The sequence below is a fragment of the Halichondria panicea genome, chromosome 2, assembly GCF_963675165.1.
Source record: "Halichondria panicea chromosome 2, odHalPani1.1, whole genome shotgun sequence".
Lineage (NCBI taxonomy): Eukaryota > Metazoa > Porifera > Demospongiae > Suberitida > Halichondriidae > Halichondria > Halichondria panicea.
In genome coordinates this window covers 589,243-615,950 of record NC_087378.1, presented here as the reverse complement: position 1 = coordinate 615,950, position 26,708 = coordinate 589,243, and the positions used below count along the sequence as shown (strand labels likewise).

Below are 26,708 nucleotides of genomic sequence, written 5' to 3'. Positions count from 1 at the left end.
TCACGTTTCCATTTTAGGAAACCACATCCACCAAGAGCTTTGCATGTGAAATATCAGTGCATGGGAGTTCTCTCAGTTTGTGCTAACTGCTCTGCCGCCTTCAAAAGATGCAGAATTTTGTACACCTCGTGAACATTTCCTGCATGCTGCATGGTATCCAAAAAGCAGGGGACCGGGAATTGTGAACCAAAGACTCTGAACATGACAGACTCTACACTGGTTCATCAGCAACAGATCTGTGGGCAGTGAAATGGACAACTAAATGCGCTGTACTGCAGTATCACTATACATTAGCCTCGATTCCAAGCCGCTGAGAAAGGCCACTATTCAAGGGAGTCGAGGCTAACTATACATTTGCAGTTGTAGGATTGGTTGCATGTCCCCTAGCCTCGATCCCAGGCCGAGTTTTCGCTTTTATAACGGTTAGGCAAGAACAACTAGACTCGGCCTGGGATCGAGGCTAGCATGTCCCCTAGCCTCGATCCCAGGCCGAGTTTTCGCTTTTATAACGGTTAGGCGAACAACTAGACTCGGCCTGGGATCGAGGCTAGCATGTCCCTAGCTCATTATGAATATGGAAAAGCAAAATTAATATTGAATTGTTATATAAGGCATGCATGCATGCATGCATTGGGATGTAGCTATATGACTGTATAATTATATAGAACTTAAGTATAACCATTCTTACCTAATAGTTATAAAGATAAAGGAACTCGAGGAAAATGAGGATGGCAAATATTGTAACCATGGCAATATCCTGCCAGGTATATATACATTGTATGCACAAGGAAGTGAGCGCAAGCTACGATTTGCTGTGCATGTTGTTGGCAAGAATGGTGCCAAAATCCCTTTTCCATCATGCTGTTGGCTGTTGAAGAGATTGGCCGCCACACATCCACAGTTTTCATACTTGACATTATGACTTATAGTAACTCTTTAGTACGTACATCCGTGCGCACACCTGATGAATATCTCGACTTGCTGACAAGAAGCTCTGCATGGTGAGAATGAGACCATCAGCTCCACAGACTGGCTCAAAGATGGTGGAGGAACAGTTATACAGCGCGCATTATACACAAGGCTATATATATATATATGCATGTGAAAGGGCTAAAGAAATGCTATGCAGCAACAGGTTATGATTCTACACTGTCACATCTCCCCGCCAATGAATAAAGTTTCTCCCACCTTATTTTGACTATAGGCTGTAAGTTTGTCAAAACATGCACAATTATTAGTGGAAAAACAGTGCATGCATGGTTTATAGCCTATATTTCATGGCATAGGGGACAGTGACTCCAGTGACTTACTGCAAGACCTTCAAGAGAATGCAAAGCATGCAGTAATAGGATTTAAACGTGCAGAGAGAAGTTTTTCTCAGTTTAGACTGCATTGGCTCAGTTTGGACTGTGGTGACTGATATAATGGAAGTTGTGGTTAACTATATAGCAAAATATTACAGTGTAAAAAGAAAATGTAGATTCCACGTAATAAATGTGCATAATCAATACAAACTAAAAAGTGTTAGTTTACATCTGACTAATATAAAATACCGTCAGTAGTTTCTGAAATGAAGACAGGGTTAGGGGCACTTAGCTTTCCATCAACAGGAGGGTCTGTACATTTATATTCTGTTCCGTCGGGAGGAGCTAGTTTGAAGCCATAGGGAGGATAGAACACCCACGACAGTACGGTACATACCAGACAAGCTAATATTCCAAGAGTACAGAAGATATAGGCTCTCAGCCTCAGAATGTTGTTATCGTACACCCAGCAGTTGGCAATGCGGCCACACTCTGTCTGAGAATACACACAGCCAGAATCAATGATGGCTCCAAAAAGTAGGGGACCGGGAATCGAACCAAACAGTCGGAAGAAGAGTGACTGTACACCAAGTGCAAAGGTCCTCTGTTCATCAGCAACAGATCTGTGGGCAGTGAAATAAACAACTAATATTCTGTACTGCAATTCAGTGGCACAGTTATATACAGTTGTAGGGTTCATTCACGCAAATAATTTGAAAGCAATTACAAGCACAGGAGAGTAAACAAAATATAAAGGGGAAATTGAATGGCTTTTCTGTTGTTTGATGCTTTGCAATGTAAAACGTTGCTAGGATTGGCCAGGAAAAGCACGAAAAGTAATAGAAACAAGAAATTCGGCGAGTGCATGCATAACTTCAATTTACCGTAAAGTTACTAGGAGGAAGGGAACTCGGATGAGAAAAATGAGGATGACAAATATTGTAACCAGAGCGATAAATCCTGCTAGGTACGTGCAAGGAAGTGGGCACAAGCCACGAGTTGCCGTACTGCTGGCGAGAATGGTGCCAAAATCACTGTTCATCATGTTGTTGCGGAGATTGGTTGCCACACATCCACAGTTTTCATACGTGACATTCTGTAAAGATAATTAGGAAGTGTATGTTATAGTTGTGACACATGCACGAGTGCCACATGGGATATATTGGCTCAGTAGTGACTTAGGCCCGAGGGCCGCGGGCCTTGAGGGCAAAGGCACTACTGAGCCAATATATCCAATGTGCGCACTGAGTGAGCTGTGTAACAACTGATTTGTTGCATTCCTTGTGCATTCCTTTCCGTGTACACATCACTCCTTTTATAGTTTCAACTACTTGTGGTGGCTGTGGAATGCACCAGACGCATGAAAAACGTTTTCTGCCTACCACTGAATCTGTTTAACAGTGTTATACTATAAAAGGGACCGTTTCAGGTTACTGGGTGGTGGGTGGGCTTTAGGTAACTTCAGCCATACTATGCCAGTATCTAGATAGTGGCACAGTTCAAGGCTTGACCTGTGCCATATGGCAGATATTAGCACAGTGTTTCCTTTGATCTGCCCACTCAAAATGCAACAATGTGTATTGTGGGTCATTATGCCTCGGTGCGCATGCGCAAGTGAGGTATACGGTAGTGTGTTTGTGTGTCTGTGTGTGTGTCTGTGTGTCTGTGTGTGTGTGTAGACCGCTACAGCTGCTCAAGGATGAATCAAGTGCAAGTAAGAGTTTCTATAGGCTTCTAGTCATGTTTACTTGGATTTTAATTCGTGGATTTGCAAAATAATGCTTCGTTCTCGAGTTATGCCTAGTTTTGCTTACTTGGAATGCTATTGCAGCCTTTTCAGAAGAGTCCGTAGCAAAATTTGTTCACCGAGTGTTACTACTCTACTTAGTAGTTAGCTCTGCACTAGAACGCTAGCTATTGGTAGCTGCAAGAGTGAGCAGAGAGCTGCAAGGCTCTGCTGACTTGCAGCCATTAATTTTAGACTTGAACTTTTGGCATCGATCGTTTTTAACAACAAATCATGGTCGATCATTACCCACTATTCGGTTGATTGCATGCAGCAAAATTCATCATGATAATTATAATCAATGTGTGTATAAAAGCTAGCAGACTAAGCTATTAGTAGTTTTATGTTATGTAGCTTTGGCACCTCCACCGAGGCATCAGCACCCGCGGTGCTTTCATTAATATAAGCAAGCATGCGTTGGTAACTCTTAGCTCAATGATCCGTTACATATGCCCACTTAGGTCACCTGAATATCTCCAACTTGTTGACAAGAAGCTCTACATGGTGAGAAGTAGGTGAGACCATCAGCTCCACAGACTGGCTCAAAGATGGTGGAGGAACAGTTGCAGTCAGCATTGCACGAGGCTAGTAGTACATCACTGGAGTTGCTGATGGAGCTGGGTTGACATGATAATCAGAGTAAGTAAAAATGATTTACAGGCTTGTAGATAATTTCCCAACTCACTTGTTTGTGTATTGTGTTCCTATGCCAACAACGTCCACACTGCGGCAAGTAAGAAAGAAACCAACGAGAGGAACTACTGCAATCAGAACTGTCACCCAGTTGACAATACCCATGTTCTTGCCAATTTTAACGCAGTGGGCTATTAGAGCACCAGTGAGAGTACCTATTCCACCAGCAGCAATTGCTGCACAAAAAACAAATTTTAAAATTGATACAATAAATTACAATCTTACCCATAGCTCCGATAATTAGTCCAGCTGTTGATGCAGGCACACGGTACACAGTCTCAACATACTTGGGAGCAAACGACACTAAAGCTTCAAGTGAAAGAAACAGAAAAGTAGTTCCCAGCGTCAGAAAAAGCCAGGCCTTGCTTTTGAACAGTCCAAGTAAGTGAAACGGAAATGCTTTCAGCTGCTCTACAAATGTATCTTCTTTCCCGAACCTGCCTTTGTAGGTTCCTTTCATTTGCTTCTGTCTTGCTTCTGTTACAAGGTGGGTATCGGGTAACACACGAGGATAGAAGAAGAAAGGAATTGAAAAAAGAAATGATATTCCTGAACTCACAATAAAACTGAGCCACCAAGCACCCACCCAGGCCGGGTCATCTTCTGTCAGGTTGGTTACCTCTCCAACGTCCACATACAGTGTGAGTAAAGCTGAACCAATTCCAAAACCAATCGCAGGACCCACAATTGTGCAGACTTGAAACACTCCAATATGAAGAGAGACGTACTTTGGCAGCACGATGTCATCGATAAAAGACACCCCAATAGTGAACAGTGGAGCTGCAGAAACTCCAATAATAGCATTTCCAATGAGGAAGAGAATGTAGGCTCCTGTATTACCAGCATCGCAATCAGGAACCAATAAAGATGGATTATTGCAGGACTCCAATACCAGAGTTGTATTAGTTACACTCCCAGCGTCATACTTTCCAAAAATGAAATGAGGAAGGGCAAATACCAAAGCACCGATTCCTTGAGTGAAAAACGCTATCCCGATCCATCTCGGCTTGTGGGCTTTTTCTCCAAAGTAGCTGATGATAATCACACTAACAACCACGGCTATATCAAACACGATGATGATGACACTGGCAGCTGTACTAGAGAACTTGTAACGTATCTCAAGGCTTGAAATGATGACAGGCTCGAAACCTGCACATACCAACACACATGAATATCAGCACAATTCCACCCCCCCCAACACACACATCAACAATAGATATACACATGCACATGACCAACGCATGAATTTCAATGACTGTATCTGCACAGTTTTATATCTCCCGACATTGACAATCATACTACAATTTACAGCGTAGTTAAATTGATGGCTAACCATTACTTGAGTTGTTGCTCACCACTTATAAGTGCTCCCTCAATTAATCCGAAAATGCATAACATGAAGGTGAAGAATTTCTTGCTAGCAAATATCTGCAAACACTGAGGTTTGCATGGTCCAATTCCACACTCGGTTCCTTTGGGAGTATCCACCCATTCCTTGCCCTCAGGGGCTTTGCCATTAGACGAGAGCTGTCGATAAACATTATGCATTGTGTATAAGTAAAGCAAACTCAGGGGCATAGACTAGTCTAAGTAAAGCAAACTCAGGGGCATAGATTAGTCTAAGTAAAGCAAACTCAGGGGCATAGACTAGTCTAAGTAAAGCAAACTCAGGGGCATAGACTAGTCTAAGTAAAGCAAACTCAGGGGCATAGACTAGTCTAAATTTCACATGATTATCAATCTGCCCTATTTTTACAATGCTGCTACACATGATTAATTGTCAATCTGTCGTAATGCTGCTATAGGCAATATGATATAAAGCTAGTCTACTGCAATCTTTTAAAAGTTTTTCTAGTGGATTTTTATGATTATTCATTAAATTTTGCTAGACTCTAGCTGATCTGTACCTAGCAAATATACAGCTAATAAATACCTCTGAGGGAGGAACATCGGTGGTGGGTGGATCTAATGTCTGCTCTAGTAGTTCAGTTTCATCCATTGTGTAAAATGTCGTTACGATACATACAATATGCTGCAAAACTGATATACTACCCCAGCCCCGCCCCCACCCTGCAGTTTACAACAAGTGTATTCAAAAACATAGTCAGGAGGACACCCACACAAGATAGGAAGCTATGAATAATTATAATGATGCACACATATAGTAAAAACACAGTGGAATGACTAATCAGTTAGTCATCAGATTGAAAGACGAGGTTAGGGATTGTTACAGCTCCCTCGACTGCCTCTTCAACTCGCTCTATCTTTTCATTCGAGCTATTTTCATCTTCTGTTCCGTCAGGAGGAGCTAGTTTGAAGCCAACGGGAGGATAGAACACCCACGACAATATGGTACACACTAGACACGCTCCCACTCCAAGAATACAGAAGATGAAGGCTCTCACGCTCAGAAGGTTGTTATCGTACACCCAGCAGTTGGCAATGCGACCACACTCTTCCTGAGAATACACGCAGCCAGAATCAATGATGTATCCAAAAAGTAAGGGACCGGGAATCGAACCAAAGACTCTGAACATGACAGACTGTACACCGAGTGCAAAGGACCTCTGTTCATCAGCAACGGATCTGAAAAGTAAGCGAGGTAAATAAATAGGTAGGAGGAGTTTTACCCTCACCTTATGGTTACTAGGAGGAAGGGAACTCGGATGAGAAATATAAGGAAGACAAATATGGTTACTAGCACAATGAACGCAATCAGGAACGGACAAGGGGTGGAGCATATACCACGAACTGCTGTACTATTAGCGAGAAGGCTGCTAGCACTACTCACAATGTCTCCAGTTTGCATGTTGTAGAGGTTGTTTGCTACACAACCACAGTTCTCAAATATAGGATCCTGAATTGAAAAATAAAATGAGTGACGACTGGGTAAATGTACTCATAATTATTAAGACAAGGTCAATACAATCAATGGCTTACAGATGCATTTCCAAATTTGTCACAAGAAGCTCTGCATGGTGAGAAGTAGGTGAGACCATCAGCTCCACAGACTGGCTCAAAGATGGTGGAGGAACAGCCACAGTCAACATTGCATGAGGCTAGTAGTACATCACTGGAGTTGCTGATGGAGCTGTATATAAGGTTGACATGATAATCAGACACTTTCAATACATAGATTACAAGGTAAACAAAATGTACTAGAATACACGTTCACTGTTGTACGCTGCTACATTCTGACTTTCCAACTCACTTGTTTGTGTATGGTGTTCCTACACCAATAACATCTATATTGGAGCAAGTCAGAAAAAAGCCAAACAGTGGCAGCACAGCAATCATAACTGTCACCCAGTTGACAATACCCATGTTTTTGCCAATTTTAACGCAGTGGGCTATTCCAGCACCAGTGAGAGTACCTAGTGCACCAGCAATAATTCCTGCACAAACAAAACAGTGAATGAATGATGTAAAGCAAAACCAGTAATACACAAGCATGCCTATAAGCTGTAGCCAGAATTCTGTTTCCTTAAGACCATGCATTTCATTGTATTAACAAGAAGGCTTCTATTGGATAACCATAACCAGGTGAATATAGGGGACAGACAACGTACCCATGGCTCCAATAATAAGACCAGCTGTTGAAGGAGGAACTCTGTAAACACTCTCAATATATTTCGCAGCAAATGACACCAGGCCATCCAGTGAGAGAAACAACACAGCAATTGCAATCGTCATGAAAAGCCAGGCCTTGCTTTTGAAAAGTCCAAGTAAGTGAAACGGAAATGCTTTCAGCTGCTCTACAAATGTTTTTTCTTCCCCGAACCTGCCATCGTAGGTTCCTTTCATTTGCTTCTGTCGTGCTTCTGTCACAAGGTGGGTACCGGGTAACACACGAGGAAAGAAGAAGAAAGGAATTGAACCAATTACAGAGAATATAGCCACTAAGATGAAACTGAGCCACCACGCACCCACCCAGGCCGGGTCATCTTCTGTCAGGTTGGTTGGCGCCCCAATATCCACATACAGTGTGAGTAAAGCTGAACCAATTCCAAACCCAAGAGCCGGACCTGCAATAGTAGAGACTTGAAATGCTCCAATGTGAAGAGAGACGTACTTTGGCAGCACGATGTCATCGATAAAAGACACCCCAACAGTGAACAATGGAGCTGCAGCAATTCCAATGAGAGTGTTTCCAATGAGGAAGAGAATATAAGCACCTGTGTTGGCAGCATCGCAATCAGGAACCAACAAAGAAGGATCATTGCAGGATTCAAATGAAGTCATATTACCAATACTACTTCCAGCATCGTATTGCCCAAAAAGGAAATGAGGAAGGGCAAATATCAAAGCACCAATTCCTTGAGTGACAAACGCTATCCCAATCCATCTTGGCTTGTGGGCTTTTTCTCCAAAGTAGCTGATAATAATCACACTAACAACCACGGCTATATCAAACACAATGATGATGACACTGGCAGCTGTACTGGAGAACTTGTAGCGTCTCTCAAGGCTTGAAATGATGACAGGCTCAAAACCTAACAAGTACGAAAGAAGTAAATTCCACAGACTGTTATTCAAACAACAAATTATAAGAACTATACAGAGATCCTAAAATCACATTACTTAGATTACTGCATCATACAAAGCATGCACTTACCGCTAATAACTGCTCCCTCTACTAATCCAAAAATACAGAGCATGAATGTGAAAAACTTTGTGCTAGCGAAATATTGCAGTGGCTTTGGGTGGAAAGCACCAACTCCAAAGTGGAACATGGTCAGCATGCTATTGTCTGGCTCGTCCTTATTGGGTTTGTCAGAGAGATCAGGGAGTACTAGCTGAGTGATACTATTCACAACCTCTCCCTATAAAGAATGAAGAACAATGGTGGTGTTAATACCCAGGTTTATCGCATCTGCTAAGGGGGGATGGGAAGTTTATTGTCTGGAGATAGTAATCAGTCATTGAGCTACTTACAATACGAACAATGTCAGGGATATATTGTGGGAAAGGACAAAATAGTCGAGGCAGTGTTTTCCCAATCAAATGTCACTGGCACATACTTTCCCTGACTAAATAATAATGTGTAATCCTAGAAGACTGCATGTACAGTACTTTATAGTCTACGTAATTCCTTTGTGATTAGTATGGTAAATATGAATCAGAGACAAAAGGCCAACCATACTGTATTTAGTTTATTGCTGTAAACCACACCACACAGAGGATTAACCTTCCAAGGAAATTGTATGGCATTCTTAACTGGCGAAGTCATACAATCGTACTTATCATGGAGTGAGTACGAAACACTATATAGTATATTAATACTAACTGCAGCACAAGCATATATACGCAAACATTAGCAGCATCTAATTATACTACAATCTATTAATGCTCCAGTTTTAATACACTACAGTAGATTCACATTTCCCTACAGCAAGATACAATAGACTCACATTGATAGTCTCATCCAGCAGCTCTAAAGGAGAGGCTGGAGGCTCACTGGTGGTCTCCTCCACAGGATTCTGTCTCTGCTCCTCTTCCATTCCAGTAACTAGTTAATTCTATAGATCTATAGAGTTAATACATGCACCAGCTAGCCAGAGAAAGTTGTATGGCAACTGGTATGATTAAGACAGTTTTATGGCTGCACAGCAGGAAATGCAACCTGCATGGATCAGCTCTGGTATGCATGCCCATACATGTAGTTGTGGTTGTGATTCCTGTTATTGATTATGAAAAGAGAACACTGTATATAGGCATGCATGCAATTAGTGAGATTCTGGCAGTGTGCATGGCCGCCCCAAACTAGCCCAAGCTATCCCCAAGCTAGCCGTGGCATATAGGCATGCATGCAATTAGTGAGATTCTGGCAGTGTGCATGGCCGCCCCAAACTAGCCCCAAGCTATCCCCAAGCTAGCCGTGGCATAACGTCTATAGACTCTATAATTTATAGCAAAGTGGATATACTCAACGAAGTTCAATTTTCAAGTTCAATATAATTATCACATCATAATAAATGCACTGAAAGGCCCTCCCTCAACTCTCCTATAATTTGTTGACGATTAATAGCAAGATGTACAGAATACGAGCTGCCTATGAATCTTTGCTGTTCTCAAAGTTTGGGTTGGATACTGCGACAACTCCATGATTGTTCTGAGAGTATTGCTGCATCTCCTCTTCAGTTTTAGTGCTGCCTCTACAACATGTGGTCACTGGTGGGTAGAACACCCACACTAAGAATGTTGATATTCCACAAATCAAAACACAAGCAAAACAAAACGAAAATGCTCTCGTGCTCAGAAGATAATTGTCGTACACCCAGCAGTTGGCACGACGACCACACTCTGTTTGCCAGTACGTGCATCCAGAATCTACGATTGCACCGAAGATAATCGGACCAGGAATGGAACCAAAGACTCGGAATATGACTGAGGAGACACCAAGGGCAAGAGACCGCTGTTCATCAGCAACACCTCTATACACGCAACATTAAGTACAAAAGCATTAAAGTTGATTACTATGTATGCTCGAGTATATGTCCTCAGGCTTCTTTGTTTGAGATACCCATGCATGATACGGAACAAGCTTATAGGATATCTCCTGGTCTATGTCAATGACTCACCTTATTGTTACCAGAAGAGTCGGAACTTCAAGCATGAATATCAAGAACACAAACACAGTCACTGACACGAGGAAGGCGGCCAGTAGATTGCAATCCTGTCCACAAAGGCCAGCCTTAGCAGTTTTATTGGTAGCAGTCACGTTTGTATCGAAACAACCACAATCCACAAACTCTGGGTTCTGTATCAAATGAAAGCAGTAACTCCCAAACATTCACTATTTCAGAGGAAACTTACTAGAACATCAGTTGTAAGTTTTGAGCACGAAGCTCTGCACGGAGAAAAATAGGACACTCCATCAGCTCCACAGACTGGCTCAAAGATGGTGGAGGAACAGTTGCAGTCAGCATTGCACGAGGCTAGTAGTACATCTCCAGGATCTTGTATAGAGCTGACAAACAGAGAATATTGCTAAAAATGCTTACACTAAATAAGAGGAGTAATTTTAGATGAAAGACAGCCACTGTCTACAAAATACGTAACCCTTTAAAATAATAGCCACCTCTGTATATTATAGTCAACATTTTTGTTCCCCAATGGTATCTGCTGCTCCACTTACTTGTTGAAATAGTCTGTGTTGATTCCAGCAATATTCACATTGGGGCAAACAAATAAGAAGCCAGTGAGAGGAATAAGAGCTAGGAATGATGGCACCCACAGTATGATGGCCATCCTCTTGCCAATCTTGACACAGTACACAAGCAATGCTCCAGTCAGTGCTCCACTGGCACCAGCCAGTATTGCTAATAATAATCAGTATTATACAGAGTTTAGCAACTTATGAAAAACCAACATACACATGTTGCTTGTTGACATTTATTGTCCATCAGCACCCACCAACTATTTACAGTAATGCTCACACACTGCACACATGCAGCTATAGTTACATACATACTTACCCACTGCTCCAATGAGTAGTCCAGCAGTGGAAGCGGGAACTTGATATACTGTCTCCAAATACTTAGGGGCAAACGAGATTAGACCGTCCAGACCAAGAAACAAAACTGTAACAGCCACTGTAAGGAAAAACCAGCTCTTGCTCTGAAGCAATCCCCACAAATGGAACGGAAACGCTTTGACTTGCTTTAGCAAGGTAGACTCATCTCCAAACTTCCCTTTGTACGTTCCTGTCATCTGCTTTAGCCTCTCTGCCTTAACAAGGTGACTGTTACTGAGAAAACGGGGGAAAAAGAAAAACGGGATCGATCCGATGATTGACACAATTCCGATCACGATAAAACAGAGCCACCAGGCCCCTACCCAACCAGGATCCTCTTCTGTGAGGGTAGTAGGCTCACCAGGGTCCACATATATTGTGAGGAATGCAGAGCCCAATCCGAACCCAAAGGCCGGGCCTATGATGGTGCAAACTTGAAAGGCTCCTACATGTAGAGAGACCCACTTGGGATACACAATATCATCGATGTAAGATATGCCCACAGTGAATAGAGAAGCAGCTCCTATTCCCATTATAAGGTTAGCAATGATAAAAATAGCATATGCAATACTGTTTCCAGAATCACAGCTGGATACAGCTGCAATCGTGTCATTACAAGCTTCGAAGGTTAACTGGGCATCTGTTCCAACTTGGTACTTTCCAAATAAGAAGTGAGGTAGAGCAAACAGCAGAGAGCCAACGCCCTGAATGATGAACGAGATGCCTAAAATCTTTGGTTTGTGTCCCTTCTCTCCAAAGTAGCTGACTAAGACGCCACAGATAACCACACCGATATCGAACACAGACACAATGATACTGGCAGCAAGGCTGGAGAATCGGTAGCGCCTCTCAAGACTGGAGATGACAACCGGCTGGAAACCTAATGCATGGAGGATATTATATATTGTATGGCTTGTAAGGAAAGCACACTTAGATAGATGTCCATGTTTCAAGGCTACCTCTTGCTTTTAGACCTATATAATTATGTGCTTCTTTTGTTGACATGGTGTGTAGATGATCTATTTGTGTTGAGTTTGACCATCATAATGTCATATAACAGTTTGTTTGTCGTAGAGTCTCTCAACGATACAGCAAGAAGGCACTTCGATGGCCATCAGGCTTGCGTTCACTAAAACCATAGATTGAAGAGTTAGAGGGATAGGAAACGGTTGGTATCTCGAGTAACATCCGCGCTACGCTGCGGTTTAATCGAGGCCATCACAACAATATCTATTTCTACACTCAGTGCATAATAAACTACAAGTAACTGTGCTTAGTCCGTGCAACTCACTTATATTTCAAGGTCTATACCTATTGTAGTAGTCATAACCAGCACACTTACACGTTACATGTTCCAATAGCTCTAAAACAGCCTTGGGAACATATAACTTTATTGGAAAGTCTCTTTTTACTGGGTGTGGTCAGTCATTAGCAAGTACTACACGTGGCTCATGGACTAGGCGTGTTTTAAGTTGCTGAAAGAGATTATGTCTCGAGGAAACACAGCTTTGGGAGTTACCCGGCAAAAGTGTGCTTAATAGCCTCGTTCATAGGGCGTAGCGCGGATAATTTTCGAGGCTCCACTGCAGATTCAATGTAAAATCATCACATGCACCACTCCGTTTCCTATCCCTCTCTCTTCAATCTATGCTAAAACTGAACTAAGGAGTTTACTCAGCTTTGAGTATGTGTTGAAACATGAATGACAGAAGACAAACATTTTTGCATGACTGCATGCATGGTAAACAAGACTTATATACGTAGGAGTGGCATGTGTAAGTGTTCGTGTTTACCATGCATGCATAATCTTTTGTTATTCTTGTTTACATGTATATAGTGTGGTAGAAAGTCCCTGCATACTTGTCACCACCACATAAAGCATAAATGAAGCTATAATTGACCACATGACTTTCGGGGGGGGTCTCAAACAGACTTTATAATCGTAAATTATTATTGGCTCTGTTGTCACTAGCTAAAAGTTAGCATTTTCCATGAAAAGTCCCTGGCATACTTGGTCAACCACATAGACAAAATTAATAAGCCATATTTGACCACAGCGGCCGAACTCATGCAACGCAAATAGACTTTTAATCAATATATTATTGGCTCTGTTGTCACTGGCTACACACCCTGGCTATAGATGGTTCAATTCCTCACCGCTGATTAAAGCTTGTTCTGTTAATGCAAACACACAAAGAATCATTGTGAAGAATTTGGTATTTGCAAAAACTTGGAGATATTTTGGTCGGCAAGGGCCAGCTCCACAGTAGTAGTTTGGTACATCGGCCTGATCTTGCAATGTGTACGGAGTATCCTGAAATAATAATAAATTGCTATCTATAATGTGGATGTATGAGTGAGTATCGTGGGAAAACGCTGCTTTCCATTCAATACAAGTAACGTATAAACGTACACCATCAACAACTGTTACAGTTCGCCATAATTCCTCATCAATAACTGTTACCCGAATACGTATTCAGAAAGTTAACAGTGCTGTCTGACACTTCGATCAACTTGTTAGGACTGGTGACTCATATAATACCGTATCCTGTACATTTAGCTCAGATAATGACAATCACACGACCACAGTGCACAATAACTTTTCAGCTCACTTGGAATTTTGGGGCAAATAGTAAAATGCAAAAATCTACTAGAGATGAGTGTGTTATATACTGAAGTAAACTTCACTATCTAGGTCTTATGTAAACTGTACACTTATCTCAAGTTAGTCTTTTGCAATTCAAAGTTCCAAGTGAACTGCAAAGGGCATGCAGTATTACCACAGGCCATGCATGCACTCTTGTGACAGCAGACTACAATCAAAGTTGCAACACACTCACATTAGTTTCCTTATTGTTCTGCATGCACATGTCATTATTGCTAGTGTTTGCTTGAGCAGGTACAGTCTTCATTCTGGGGCAGTATGTACTGCATGCAGAGCTAGCTAAGAGCTCAGTTTTTATGGTATGAGACTCTCTCTGAGGGGGTGTGGCTGGATAGATTATGCACTTGTCAATCTAATGCCCCACCCCCCTCCCCATACCGGGGATAGGCGGGGATTAGACCAATCACCTGATCCCTACCTTTGGGTAGACTCGCAAGCCACTCCCTTTTCTCTGATTGGACGGGGGCGGGAGAAAAGGGACTGGTGACTCTGGGCTACAGCTTGTGTAAATCAGGAATGCTATTAAATATTAATGTCACGTGCAAATTATCCAATTTATTCTGATGTGTCAAAAGCTAAAGACACACAGAAGACAAGTATACAGATCTATTTAGCCAGCCTTTTGATTTTATAGATCCTTGTACCAGTGTCTGTTGTGCCATAACTTGTGGATTAGCATGGAACAGCTGATGAACGTAGAAATCTTGGCAGTCCTTCTTTGAACCGAGGAGTGGCAGCGATTTAAGACAGCTTGTACAAGTCTGACTACTCTCAATTCAACTGCTGCCGTCTGCCATTATCTGTCTTGTATTGTACAGGTTATTAAAAGCTTTAGGCAACCAATGACTTTCGGCTGCCAGTTCTCATCACGTAAAACTAAAACAAGCTAATCTCTGCTGGTGTCTTAGATGACTATATCCTAGCTGAATGCCTGATGATGTTATTACTCCATCATCTTCTCTTTTCTAGCACTAGCATCCATTCTTAAACTGTAGCTAAGAAGCCCGCGATCACTTTTGCAGGCTACGCAATTCTACTTAACCTCACGCAATTTTTGGATCACGTGGAAAAATCAATGAATAATCTCTACCCAAATTCTGGTAGAGACACAAAATGTGTCCCAGAGTCACCAGTCCCTTTTCTCCCGCCCCCGTCCAATCAGAGAAAAGGGAGTGGCTTGCGAGTCTAACCTTTGGGCATGTTATTTGGTCTAATCCCCTGGTAGCCCCTAGTACAAGGGGGTGATGTGGGGATCTGTATCACACTCTAGCGAGAAGATAAACAGATTATTTGAAGTATCAGAATTACTATATAAATATTGACAGCTATACTCTTATAGAGCTAGTGACGTCAAGAAGGCAGAGATTGCTCAGGATCAATAAACTGTAAATTTTGCTCTCACTGTACTCAGCATGTGTTGGAAGGAAGAGTGTGGCAGACATCATGTGATCTTTAATTGACCTTTGACCCAATGCATGCATCAGGTGACCCCTAGGTAGGGGAGCAACTTCAAGTCTAATCCCCACTTATCCCCTGGTAGGGGGAGGTGGGGCATTACTTTGACAAGTGCATTATAACTCTACAAAGTTCAATTTTCAATAATTTATGGTGGGTCTAACATCACATTATACAAACAGAAGTAACTGTCAGAATAATATTCAAGATCTATCTCAGAGCTAGGTAATTAAAAGGCCCCAACTCCCTGGGTTAATATGAACTATCTATAATATTATAGGTGCACAGAATATTAATGCCTATGAAGAATCATTATCTTTACTGTTCTCAAAGTTAGTTTTGGATCTGTGACAGATTGGTGATTGTCCAGGCTCCTGAGAGTATTGCATCATCTCCTCTTCAGTTTTAGTGCTGCCTCTACAACATGTGGTCACTGGTGGGTAGAACACCCACACTAAGAATGTTGATATTCCACAAATCAAAACACAAGCAAAACAAAATGAAAATGCTCTCGTGCTCAGAAGGTAATTATCGTACACCCAGCAGTTGGCACGACGACCACACTCTGTTTGCCAGTACGTGCATCCAGAATCTACGATTGCACCAAAGATAATCGGACCAGGAATGGAACCAAACACTCGGAATATGACCGAGTAGACACCGAGGGCAAGAGACCGTTGTTCATCAGCAACAGCTCTACACACAACATTAAAACAAAAGCATAAAGTTGATTACTACAATTATATGTATGCTCGAGTATGTGCCTTCAGTGGGCTTCTACATTACCTATCTTTGTTTGAGAGACCCAATAATACGGAACAAGCTTATAGGATGCCTCCTGGTCTATGTCAATGACTCACCTTATTGTTACCAGAAGAGTCGGAACTTCAAGCATGAATATCAAAAACACAAACACAGTCACTGACACAAGGAAGGCGACCAGTAGATTGCAATCCTGTCCACAAAGGCCAGCCTTAGCAGTTCTATTGGTAGCAGTCACGTTTGTATCGAAACAACCACAATCCACAAACTCTGGGTTCTGTATCAAATGAAAGCAGTAACTCCCAAACATTCACTATACTGGGGGTATATCAGAGGAACTTACTAGAATATCATTCGTAAGCTTTGAGCACGAAGCTCTGCAGGGTGAGAAATAGGACACTCCATCAGCTCCACAGACTGGCTCAAAGATGGTGGAGGAACAGTTGCAGTTAGCATTGCACGAGGCTAGTAGTACATCTCCAGGGTTATGTATAGAACTGAAACAGAGAACAACTGATAAACAAACCACAGGAAAAATGAAAAATAACACTGAGGAGGGGTAAGATGACATACAGCCACTACATTATTATAGTCAACACTTTTGTTCCCCAATGATATCTGCTGCTCCACTTACTTGTTGAAATAGTCCGTGTTGATTCCAGCAATATTCACATTAGGGCAAACAAATAAGAAGCCAGTGAGAGGAATGAGAGCTAGGAATGATGGCACCCACAGTATGATGGCCATCCTCTTGCCAATCTTGACACAGTACACAAGCAATGCTCCAGTCAGTGCTCCACTGGCACCAGCCAGTATTGCTAATAATGGTATGCACATGCAGACTTTAACAAAAACAACAAAATCATGTAGGTTAGGTTACTCAAGTACATTAACTTGTTGACATTAACTTGTTGACATTAACTTGTTGACATTAAGGTCCGTCCATCAGCAGGTTAGGTTACTCAAGTACACTAACTTGTTGACATTTTATGGTCCATCAGCATACTTGGTTATTCAAGTATACATTAACTTGTTGACATGCACCCACCAACTATTTACAGTAATGCTCTTACTGCACACATGCAGCATACTTACCCATTGCTCCAATGAGTAGTCCAGCAGTGGAAGAAGGAACGTCATACACCGTCTCCAAATACTTAGGGGCAAACGCAATTAGACCGTCCAGACCAAGAAATAAAACTGTAACAGCCACTGTAAGGAAAAACCAGCTCTTGCTCTGAAACAATCCCCACAAATGGAACGGAAACGCTTTAACTTGCTTTAGCAAGGTAGATTCATCTCCAAACTTCCCTTTGTACGTTCCTGTCATCTGCTTTAGCCTCTCTGCCTTAACAAGGTGACTGTCATTGAGAAAACGTGGGAAAAAGAAAAACGGGATCGATCCGATGATTGAAACAATTCCGATCACGACGAAACAGAGCCACCAGGCCCCTACCCAACCAGGATCCTCTTCTGTGAGGGTAGTAGGCTCACCAGGGTCCACATATATTGTGAGGAATGCAGAGCCCAATCCGAACCCAAAGGCCGGGCCTATGATGGTGCACACTTGAAAGGCTCCTACATGTAGAGAGACCCACTTGGGATACACAATATCATCGATGTAAGATATGCCCACAGTGAATAGAGAAGCAGCTCCTATTCCCATTATAAGGTTAGCAATGATAAAAATAGCATATGCAATACTGTTTCCAGAATCACAGCTGGATACAGCTGCAATCGTGTCATTACAAGCTTCGAAGGTTAACTGGGCATCTGTTCCAACTTGGTACTTTCCAAATAAGAAGTGAGGTAGAGCAAACAGCAGAGAGCCAACACCCTGAATGATGAACGAGATGCCTAAAATCTTTGGTTTGTGTCCTTTCTCTCCAAAGTAGCTGACTAAGACGCCACAGATAACCACACCGATATCGAACACAGACACAATAATACTGGCAGCAAGGCTGGAGAATCGGTAGCGCCTCTCAAGACTGGAGATGACAACCGGCTGGAAACCTAATACAGTGAAGGAATGCAGGGTATATTATCAAGGGCTTAGAAAAGAGAAGAGGGCATGCAACTCACTATCTATACCCTATATAATGTAATCACTATACTTCATTTGAGGTATTAATAGAATCAGTTTGCTGAGTCTGAGAATAGCCCAAATTGCATGCCCTCTTCTAGCTCTTTATAAGCTCTTGGTATTTTACACATTGTAAGGCTTGTATTATGAGAAGCTATAATTTCTCAGAATGTGCACTTAGACCTTGGATACTATTGTCACTGGCTAGACACCAATTCCTCACCGCTGATTAAAGCTTGTTCTGCTATTGCAAACACACAAAGAATCATTGTGAAGAATTTGGGATTTGCAAAAAATTGGAGATACTTTGGTTGGCAAGGGCCAGCTCCACAGTAGTAGTTTGGTACGTTGGCTTGCTCTTGCAATGTGTCCGGAGTATCCTAAAATAATAATAAATTGTCATCATAAATAATTATGGAGGAGAATACAAGCGATTAGACACTAGTTGATAAGATCTACATGGGAAGTACATGGGAAGTATATGGGAAAAGTGCCTCAGAGCAGGTATACTATGGGACTTAGTATACCTGCAAATTTACTTAGTATACCTAGTATTCCGTTGTCAAGTAATTGTATTGTAGTCAAGCAGTTTGCGATGCGCACTAGTATCTAAATGAGTTAGACACTGTTTTGTCCCAAAACAGTGTCTAACTATTATGTAGATATCATAGGGAAACAAAGGTAACGTCTACAAAATAAAACCACCATCACCACTGTCACCATAATTTGTCCTATCAACCAAGTGTTAGGTATTCAGGCCAATCAACTTGCTAGGACTGGGTGCCCAAATATGCCCTAGGGTGACTAAGTCTATTTGCCTTGAGTTTGGCCACGGGGAAGTTAGGTGGTCAATTATGGCTTTATTTATGCTTTATGTGGTTGACAACTGTGCCAGGGACATTCTATATGGAAAATGCTACTTTTACATGTAGCTGGTTGAAGCTTATCAGCTCTAAAGCATAATAGCTTTTTAACAAGGAATCCAATGGCAATGGTCTAATGATTTTGAATCAGTGAAGTAAGACTAGACCTATGACAGTTATGAACATTATGAAGGTCAAACTCAGTACATTTAGCTCTAATGCACAATGCAATGATAATGAGAATCACACTGTACTGGCAGCCAAATGCACAATACATTATCTAGATCTAGATCTACCACACACAGTGCAGTACAAAGTTGCAACACACTCACATTAGCTTCCTTATTGTTCTGCATGCACATGTCATCATTGCCAGTGTTGACTTGAGCAGGTACAGTCTGCATTCTGGGACAGTAGCTAGAGAGCTAGAGCTAGCTAGATCACTTTAGGTAGCATATAGATCCAAAGGGGAGGATAAATCTCAGCTGCCTTTCAGCTCAGGTTTTATATGTTAGGCCTAACATACGCCCCCTTAAATAAGGGGGCGTGGCTGGATACTATCGACTGATCAGAGCGCCTGTTTCTACTGCATATCAACTGTTTAATAACTGGACACTGCGTGCATGCTGTGATCATGGACACAGAACTGGACCAAAATAAGCAAAAGGTGAGCGGACACTGTCATAATTAATGTGCACCTCCCTCACACTCTGGTGGCCCTGCCCAGTTTGGAGTGGCTGGCTCGTGCTCTGAAGACCCTCTCTCTGACACTGACGATGGTGGAACTGTGGCTCTACTCAGACCAGATAACAGTGAGGACTTGGCCGGGAAGGACGGAGACATCTCATCAGACAATGCCCCCTCCCCCACCACCACCTATTACTGTGGCTGTGGACCATGGAAGCCGAGGTGGCTTCAAAGTATTGTCTCGCCCAAACTCTTCACGGCCCTTCTCTGTACTTATAGTCTCATCGAGGGCACTGTTGTCAGTGGTGAGTGCATTAAGTGTGTATTGGAGGGACTGTGTCTGATAGTCGTGGCCTCATTCCTGGGCCGATTTTTTTATATATTTTAACGCTCCTTTGTCCTAGGAAAGAGGCTAGATCTATTGTTAATGCTTGCTTGTCATAGTGTGCGGGGCAGATGCTAGGTTGCCAGCTTTTAGGATGCATACACACGATAGAGTTTCATTGTATGTACGGGGCATCATTGTGGTCGGTCTAAAAGCAACACTTCCTAATTGAAAATAATGTAGATCTAGACACCATTGTAGCTTTATGTTCAATATTCACTTTCATGTATACCTTTCATTGTATACATGCATCCATGCACACACACATGACAGGCTACAGGAGTGTGGTGATCTCAAGCATTGAGAAACGGTACCACTTCTCCAGCATAGCAGCCAGCATTATCCTAGCCATGTTTGACATTGCAGTCATTCTCTCGGTCGTCTTCATCAGCTACTTTGGCCACAAGTCTCACAAACCACGAATCCTCGGTATTGGCCTCATTATCCACGGAATAGGAGCACTCATAATGTCCTTGCCACAGTTTTTGTTTGGAGGGTACGTGATTGGTTCTAACTCTAACTTCCACCTGGAATCATGCAATGCACACGCTGAAGGCTCTACCTGTGACCCTGCCAACGTTGCAGCATATGTTTTCTTTCTCGTGGGAGATTTTATACTCGGAATAGGAGCTGCTCCTCTGTTCACCGTGGGAACATCGTTCATCGATGATATCGTTCACCCAAAGTACGTCTCCATACACTTGGGAATTTTCTATGCCATGGCGATTGTGGGACCTGCCATTGGGTATGGACTGGGGGGCGCATTTTTGTCTGTGTTTGTCGACCCCATGGAATCGACCAACCTTGTCCAGACGGACCCAGGGTGGGTGGGGGCCTGGTGGCTCTGTTTCCTGACCGTCGGTGTGGTAGCTATTCTTTTTTCAATACCATTTCTTATGTTCCCACGTCTGCTGCCCGATAGCCATCTCATCATGGAGGCAAGAAAGAAGGAAATGGTCGTTCAATATACGAGCAAGCACAACGAAGAGAGAACATTACTAGGACAACTGAAGACTTTTCCAGCCCACCTTAAGAAACTGTTCTCTAGTTGGACTTGGTTATTTTTAACGATCGCTATATCGTGTGCTTTCTTTTCCCTGGATGGAATGATTGCCTTTGGCCCTAAATACCTCGAGGCTCAGTTTGGTTTGACCTCTTCTGCTGCCAGCCTAACACTGGGGGCCATTGGTGAGTGCTCGTACAAGTAGAGGTCTCTCGTATCCATTGGTATTCATATAGTGATAACATGATCCTGACTATTTAGACGTGTACTGTTACTATAAAATGCAATTTGTAATGCTAAGTTCATTAATATATCCATTTGACACCTTCGCTACACATGACCTGTATTGTATATGGACCATTATTATGCATCCCTAACTGTTTTGCCTTGCTACACAACGCCTGTATTGTATATGGACCATTATTATGCATCCCTAACTGTTTTGCCTTGCTACACAACGCCTGTATTGTATATGGACCATTATTATGCATCCCTAACTGTTTTGCCTTGCTACACAACGCCTGTATTGTATTACTATATACCACATGTAACTCGTTCCTCATGCACTGATGTTTTCTCTAACCCCCTCAGCCATACCCACCGGTGGGGTGGGCGTGTTGATTGGTGCTGTGATGGTCTATCTTGTCAAGTCCAAGCCCAAAAGAGTGGCCATGATTAACTGGGTCGTCACTGTCATTGCGGTGTTCCCTGCAGTAGGAGCTTTCGTCGTCTCATGTGTCAATCTCCCCATTCCAGGAATCGATACTCCATACGCCATCAGGTGTGTGGGTATAGCCTTAGGGCTTACATGCAGCTACGAGTTACTAGAATTGGTGTATTAAGAGGCCCAAAGTCAATAGGTAAAGGAGGGAATTGTAAGGACAGTATGAAATTGTTAAAAGCATAAAAAAAATATTTTGTTTTTGTGGTTTTTGTGTGTGCAGCTCCATCAGCAACTCCAGTGATGTACTACTAGCCTCATGCAATGTTGACTGCAACTGTTCCTCCACCATCTTTGAGCCAGTCTGTGGAGCTGATGGTCTGACCTACTTCTCACCGTGCAGAGCTTCTTGTGACAGATATTACCTCAATGGAGATGACACTGTAAGAGCTAATTTGGTACCTACATGTACTTACAGTGTAGCTATGTAATGCAGTGTAGCTATGTAGTGCAGTGTTGCTATGTAGTGCAGTGTTGCTATGTAGTGCAGTGTATGCTGCGTTAGGAATGCCTGTATTAATTATTTCCCTCATAATGACGCTTGCAAGCGTTATAAACGATACTCTGTATTGCGGCCATCAGAAATCTGATACAAAGTCATACAGCCAGTGTGTGTTGTGCTGTTGAATAATTCTTTCTGCTCTTTTATAACTATGACCATTTCCTTTCTCCATGAATGCAGCTGCCAAGGTTTGAGAACTGCTCTTGTGTAGCAGACAGCCTCAACATGACAACCAATGCAACAGCTGTATCTGGCGAGTGTGCTGGGGACTGTCACACTCTACCGTTGTTTCTGCTATTCATTGGAATATTCCTATTACTCATCTTTACTCTCAAGATACCGACTGTCATCATCACCATTAGGTACGTATGCGTGTTCCTCTCTTAAAATTAAATTACGTCGATACTTTATATATAAGACCCCATAAATTATGAAGAGTCAGCGTAAAGTATATATGATACTTACCGGTATCGATCCCAGGTATCTAATAGTATAGCTCTACAGGCAGTTATTAAAGTATGTATAGGTACCTACAAGTAGCATGATGTATCTACAGGTATCCAATGGTACATATAGGTAGCTTAAGGTATCTACATAATTATGTGTCTTCAATGGTTGTTATTTTAGTAAAAAAACTGCATCAACATAGTTGCTTGTATAGCTGTATGAGCATGCACGGTAGCCAGAAATTTCCCTCCATGTTTACACGCCCACACAAGCTAATTTGATTGTTTTCTCTCCCTCACAGGAGTGTAGCTGATGAGCAGAGAACACTGGCACTGGGAGTTCAGTCGGTCATGTTCCGAGCATTCGGTTCCGTTCCTGGACCTCTCGTTTTCGGTTCCATATTCGATTCCGCTTGTGTCTATTTTCGTCACGAGTGTGGCGTGCAAGGAAACTGCTGGGTATATGATAACCACCTGCTCAGCGTTAGAGCCATTGCACTCGGTGCTGTAGGACTATCCGCTAACTTTGCATTCTCGCTACTAGCCTGGATAGTGTACCCGAAACAGCCTCTGACATCTCTTACATCACAAACTAACGAGACAGTACGATTTGTCGAGTTGATGGATCAAGATCAAGATCTAGTGGAAGATGCAGCTCTGGAAAATGACCCATTAGAACTGAATGAACCTAATCATGTAGAAGATAAATTTGATACTGAGCAAACAAATGTGTAGGCACTGTACCATGTGTTTATTTCTTCATTGTATTTTTATTGACATTGCACTTTATTGATTTGCACTGCTTGCAACGCTTCATATAATATAAGAAATGATTTAAGAAACAATAATAAATGTATACTAGAGTTTGGGAGAGAGCGATTCTGATGAGATTTAGGCTTCAGTAGAGTCAGCACTGACAGCTTCAGCATTCTCTTCACTCATCTCCTCACTGGAAGCATCTTCATCTTGTGTCAGCAATATTGCAGTAGTCATAGTTTCTGAGGGAGCTGCGTTATTGAAAATAGTCTCATCGTAAGTGGGAGGAGGAGAGAGATTAATGATGTCTGGATAGTGTAGAGGGTAGACTGCATTTGTGAGAGGATTGTCAAACCCTCGGTGTTGGGACAGTCTCTTCTTCTTTATCTTTCTTGCCATGCAAATAAGTATCACGATAATTGTGAGCATGAGAATCACCAGTAGAGCCACTGACAATAGAATAAGAGCAGCATAGAGTGTAATTTGTGAATCCCTTGAATTGTCTCCTGCACAAGAAGATAATTGATTATAAGAGCAATGTGTATTGTATATAGGAAGCATAAAAAACCACAATCTACAGGCCCGGATCTAGGGGGTGGGTTTCAGGGGTTGCAAACACTACACTTGTGTTGCTTGTGGCTAAATAAGCAATGTGGTTAACTTACAAGCTGTGAACTAGTATCTGTTGACACAAGTACAAGTCCAGGGCACACTAAGTAGTAAATACCATTCACATTATTATGTATACATGACAAGGCACCTAGCTGTAGATTTGTAAGTATACTTTGTGCACGTTTACTATGATATCAATTTCAATTAAGTGCGGCGTAAAAGGGGGTGTGGTCAAACATTTTGCGCGCTCGCTAATGCGCACTTTTGTTTCATAACCCCCCTATAAATTTTTGGCTGGATCCGCCCTAGCCTCGATCCCAGGCCGAGTTTTCGCTTTTATAACGGTTAGGCGAACAACAACCGTTATAAAAGCGAAAACTCGGCCTGGGATCGAGGCTAGATCCGCCTCTGATCTATATACATAATAATAAATTAGCATATAATTGTAGCTACTCAATATAATTATCGATACCTTGACAGTGAACGCCTGCATAGAGTTCAGATTGACATCTGTAAGCATAAGGACCGGTGTGCTGGCATTCCAGTAAGGTATTCTCTGTACCATTGCACTCAAAATTATCGTAACGCTTTCCAGGCAAATCCCTGCCACTGTTATCAAAACTGCATGTGAGACGGAATTATTATCAATTAGTGTGATGTGAGTATGTTGTTCTTACCTAAACAGCTTGCTTTTCCCTGTAGAGAATCCCATCTGTTGGCAGGAAACAGTGGCATCAGCATCTGTCCACTCACTCCCGCACACTGTTGACCATTTGTAGGACGGATGCGTGTGATACACTTCTAGTATTCCCTCGTTACTGTTGGAGTTGACACCTACCACTCGAATGGTTCCCAATACAGGACCTGCATGCATTATTATAATAACAATACAACATTATACAGACAGGAAGAGTGTGCATGGAGGTCTGACCACGGACATTTCCCTACAAATGAAGCGACCTTGCCTACCTTTACCTGCAGTGCAAGCAGCTATATACCACGAAAATAATACTCACGAAATGTCTCAATATATACGAATATTTTGTCCCCCGAAAATTACCCGCTATATACGGTAATTGGGGCACTACCTCTGTTATAATGGGTAATGATGGGGGAGTATATATGCAATGCACATGCAGGGTTGTAGTAGTACCTTTAAATTGATAGCAATGCAATACATTGATTCACACTGTAAGGAAGAAGGACTCGGCATGCATGATGGAGTCACCATGCATGATGGACCACAATAATACCTGCATGCATGCACATGTCTTCTACTCATTACTAGGACTCACTTTTATTGCACAACACAAGAACCTGGTCCATTAAGTTCCTAGCTGTTGGGCTACTTCTCCTCTCCTCCTTAATGGAACAGCCTGACAATCGGCGTTCTGTTCCAGTACAATCCACACTCGCAAAGTGAGACCATGATCGAATCACCAAGCTGCGCCTGAATAAATTTTGGAAGCATGTGTTTAGGCAGTCGATTCATTAGCCATCTCTATATACATGCACTGTAAAAAATGAAGTCCAGTGAGCAAGCTATATATAGCTGATAAGATCTACATGTAGAAAGTGAGGTACTGGCGTAAGTAACTTAGTATCCCTACAACAACTATTCTAAATGCCATAGAAGTATCGTTTATAAAACTGAAGCTTGCGTGCTTATATACAAGTTACCCAGCTGCAAAAATGCAGGAAGTGCAGCACTTGGTACAACTTTAATCTTCAAAGCTGCACATCAAACTTTTATAGCCTCTCATGCAGACACTATAATAATATTATTATACAACTTAAACCATATAATAAAGACTGAAGGGGTTTATCCATGCAGAACTAAAGATTAACTTATAATAAAGACTGAAGGGGTTTATCCATGCAGAAGAACTAAAGATTAACCTATACCCTTCAATGTGAGAGAACGAGATTGCATCCAGAAAGCCCAACTCTTTGCACACGACTGTGGCTTCTTTTCTCCCCCATTCTCCACTGGTGACAGTGACAGTCCTCCACCCTCCATCTCTGCACACCTCCAAGTAGCCAACCATGGACGAGTTGAAGCCAGCCAGCCTCACACTCGCTAGATGACTGTAGCCAATCAGTAGATTTCTGCACAGTTCAGGTTCTGTAAAAATAAAAAGAGAGGTATTTATCCATGCATCACATTCGCTATACCAATCAATTTATTTAGATCTAGTCACAGGCTCTATTTTATAGATCCTCAAACTCACCAGTTGCAAAACAGAAACTGACTGTCCAAACACACTGAAAGGTTAAAACTACAGCAATGTTGAATATTATCCTCATCACCATTCTGTAGGTAGAGCAGACTTCTGGTGTGTTGTGAAACTTTACAAACTGAAATTGGCTATATATACAGGAAAGCCATGGCTGGCATGCAGAGGAGGGGGGGCGTATCTCATTTTAGCCCATCCTCCTTTTTATAGCTAGCTCAGCTAGAGACAAATA

At 42.2% G+C, this 26,708-nt stretch overlaps 6 protein-coding genes across 7 annotated transcripts; 1 reads left to right on the top strand and 5 right to left on the bottom strand.

Moving 5' to 3' along the window:
* Positions 1-1,407: 1,407 nt before the first annotated feature.
* LOC135331356 (solute carrier organic anion transporter family member 4C1-like) lies at positions 1,408-5,842 on the bottom strand. Its single transcript, XM_064526481.1, has 7 exons — positions 5,717-5,842; positions 5,139-5,310; positions 4,009-4,932; positions 3,776-3,959; positions 3,557-3,707; positions 2,189-2,400; positions 1,408-1,927 (listed from the first exon to the last, which is right to left on the bottom strand). Exons 1-7 carry the CDS (start codon positions 5,780-5,782, stop codon positions 1,540-1,542), a joined length of 2,097 nt encoding a protein of 698 aa, XP_064382551.1. The 5' UTR covers positions 5,783-5,842; the 3' UTR covers positions 1,408-1,539.
* Positions 5,843-5,870: 28 nt separating this feature from the next.
* On the bottom strand, positions 5,871-9,381 carry LOC135331355 (solute carrier organic anion transporter family member 4A1-like). Its single transcript, XM_064526480.1, has 7 exons — positions 9,195-9,381; positions 8,399-8,606; positions 7,353-8,276; positions 6,995-7,178; positions 6,724-6,874; positions 6,420-6,640; positions 5,871-6,369 (listed from the first exon to the last, which is right to left on the bottom strand). Exons 1-7 carry the CDS (start codon positions 9,282-9,284, stop codon positions 5,976-5,978), a joined length of 2,172 nt encoding a protein of 723 aa, XP_064382550.1. The 5' UTR covers positions 9,285-9,381; the 3' UTR covers positions 5,871-5,975.
* Positions 9,382-9,723: 342 nt separating this feature from the next.
* Positions 9,724-14,310, bottom strand: LOC135331360 (solute carrier organic anion transporter family member 4A1-like). 2 transcript variants are annotated; one of them, XM_064526486.1, is made up of 8 exons: positions 14,140-14,223; positions 13,713-13,847; positions 13,457-13,613; positions 11,262-12,179; positions 10,922-11,105; positions 10,600-10,753; positions 10,365-10,543; positions 9,724-10,217 (listed from the first exon to the last, which is right to left on the bottom strand). In XM_064526486.1, the coding sequence occupies exons 3-8, from the start codon at positions 13,500-13,502 to the stop codon at positions 9,836-9,838; spliced, it is 1,863 nt and encodes a 620-aa protein (XP_064382556.1). In that variant the 5' UTR covers positions 13,503-13,613; positions 13,713-13,847; positions 14,140-14,223; the 3' UTR covers positions 9,724-9,835. The 2 variants fall into 2 exon arrangements, with proteins under 2 accessions (XP_064382556.1, XP_064382555.1); XM_064526485.1 differs by lacking the exon at positions 13,713-13,847 and having other exon boundaries at positions 14,140-14,310.
* Positions 14,311-15,551: 1,241 nt separating this feature from the next.
* LOC135331358 (solute carrier organic anion transporter family member 4A1-like) lies at positions 15,552-19,601 on the bottom strand. The gene is made up of 7 exons (XM_064526484.1): positions 19,460-19,601; positions 18,488-18,644; positions 17,277-18,194; positions 16,816-16,999; positions 16,525-16,678; positions 16,280-16,458; positions 15,552-16,115 (listed from the first exon to the last, which is right to left on the bottom strand). Exons 1-7 carry the CDS (start codon positions 19,529-19,531, stop codon positions 15,719-15,721), a joined length of 2,061 nt encoding a protein of 686 aa, XP_064382554.1. The 5' UTR covers positions 19,532-19,601; the 3' UTR covers positions 15,552-15,718.
* Positions 19,602-19,652: 51 nt separating this feature from the next.
* Positions 19,653-23,701, top strand: LOC135331354 (solute carrier organic anion transporter family member 4A1-like). The gene is made up of 7 exons (XM_064526479.1): positions 19,653-19,794; positions 19,855-20,119; positions 20,473-21,387; positions 21,794-21,983; positions 22,147-22,306; positions 22,606-22,787; positions 23,174-23,701. The coding sequence occupies exons 1-7, from the start codon at positions 19,762-19,764 to the stop codon at positions 23,604-23,606; spliced, it is 2,178 nt and encodes a 725-aa protein (XP_064382549.1). The 5' UTR covers positions 19,653-19,761; the 3' UTR covers positions 23,607-23,701.
* Positions 23,657-26,697, bottom strand: LOC135331365 (neurotrypsin-like). The gene is made up of 6 exons (XM_064526495.1): positions 26,471-26,697; positions 26,145-26,364; positions 25,535-25,689; positions 24,917-25,103; positions 24,712-24,860; positions 23,657-24,133 (listed from the first exon to the last, which is right to left on the bottom strand). Exons 1-6 carry the CDS (start codon positions 26,550-26,552, stop codon positions 23,763-23,765), a joined length of 1,164 nt encoding a protein of 387 aa, XP_064382565.1. The 5' UTR covers positions 26,553-26,697; the 3' UTR covers positions 23,657-23,762.
* Between the last annotated feature and the right edge of the window lie 11 nt (positions 26,698-26,708).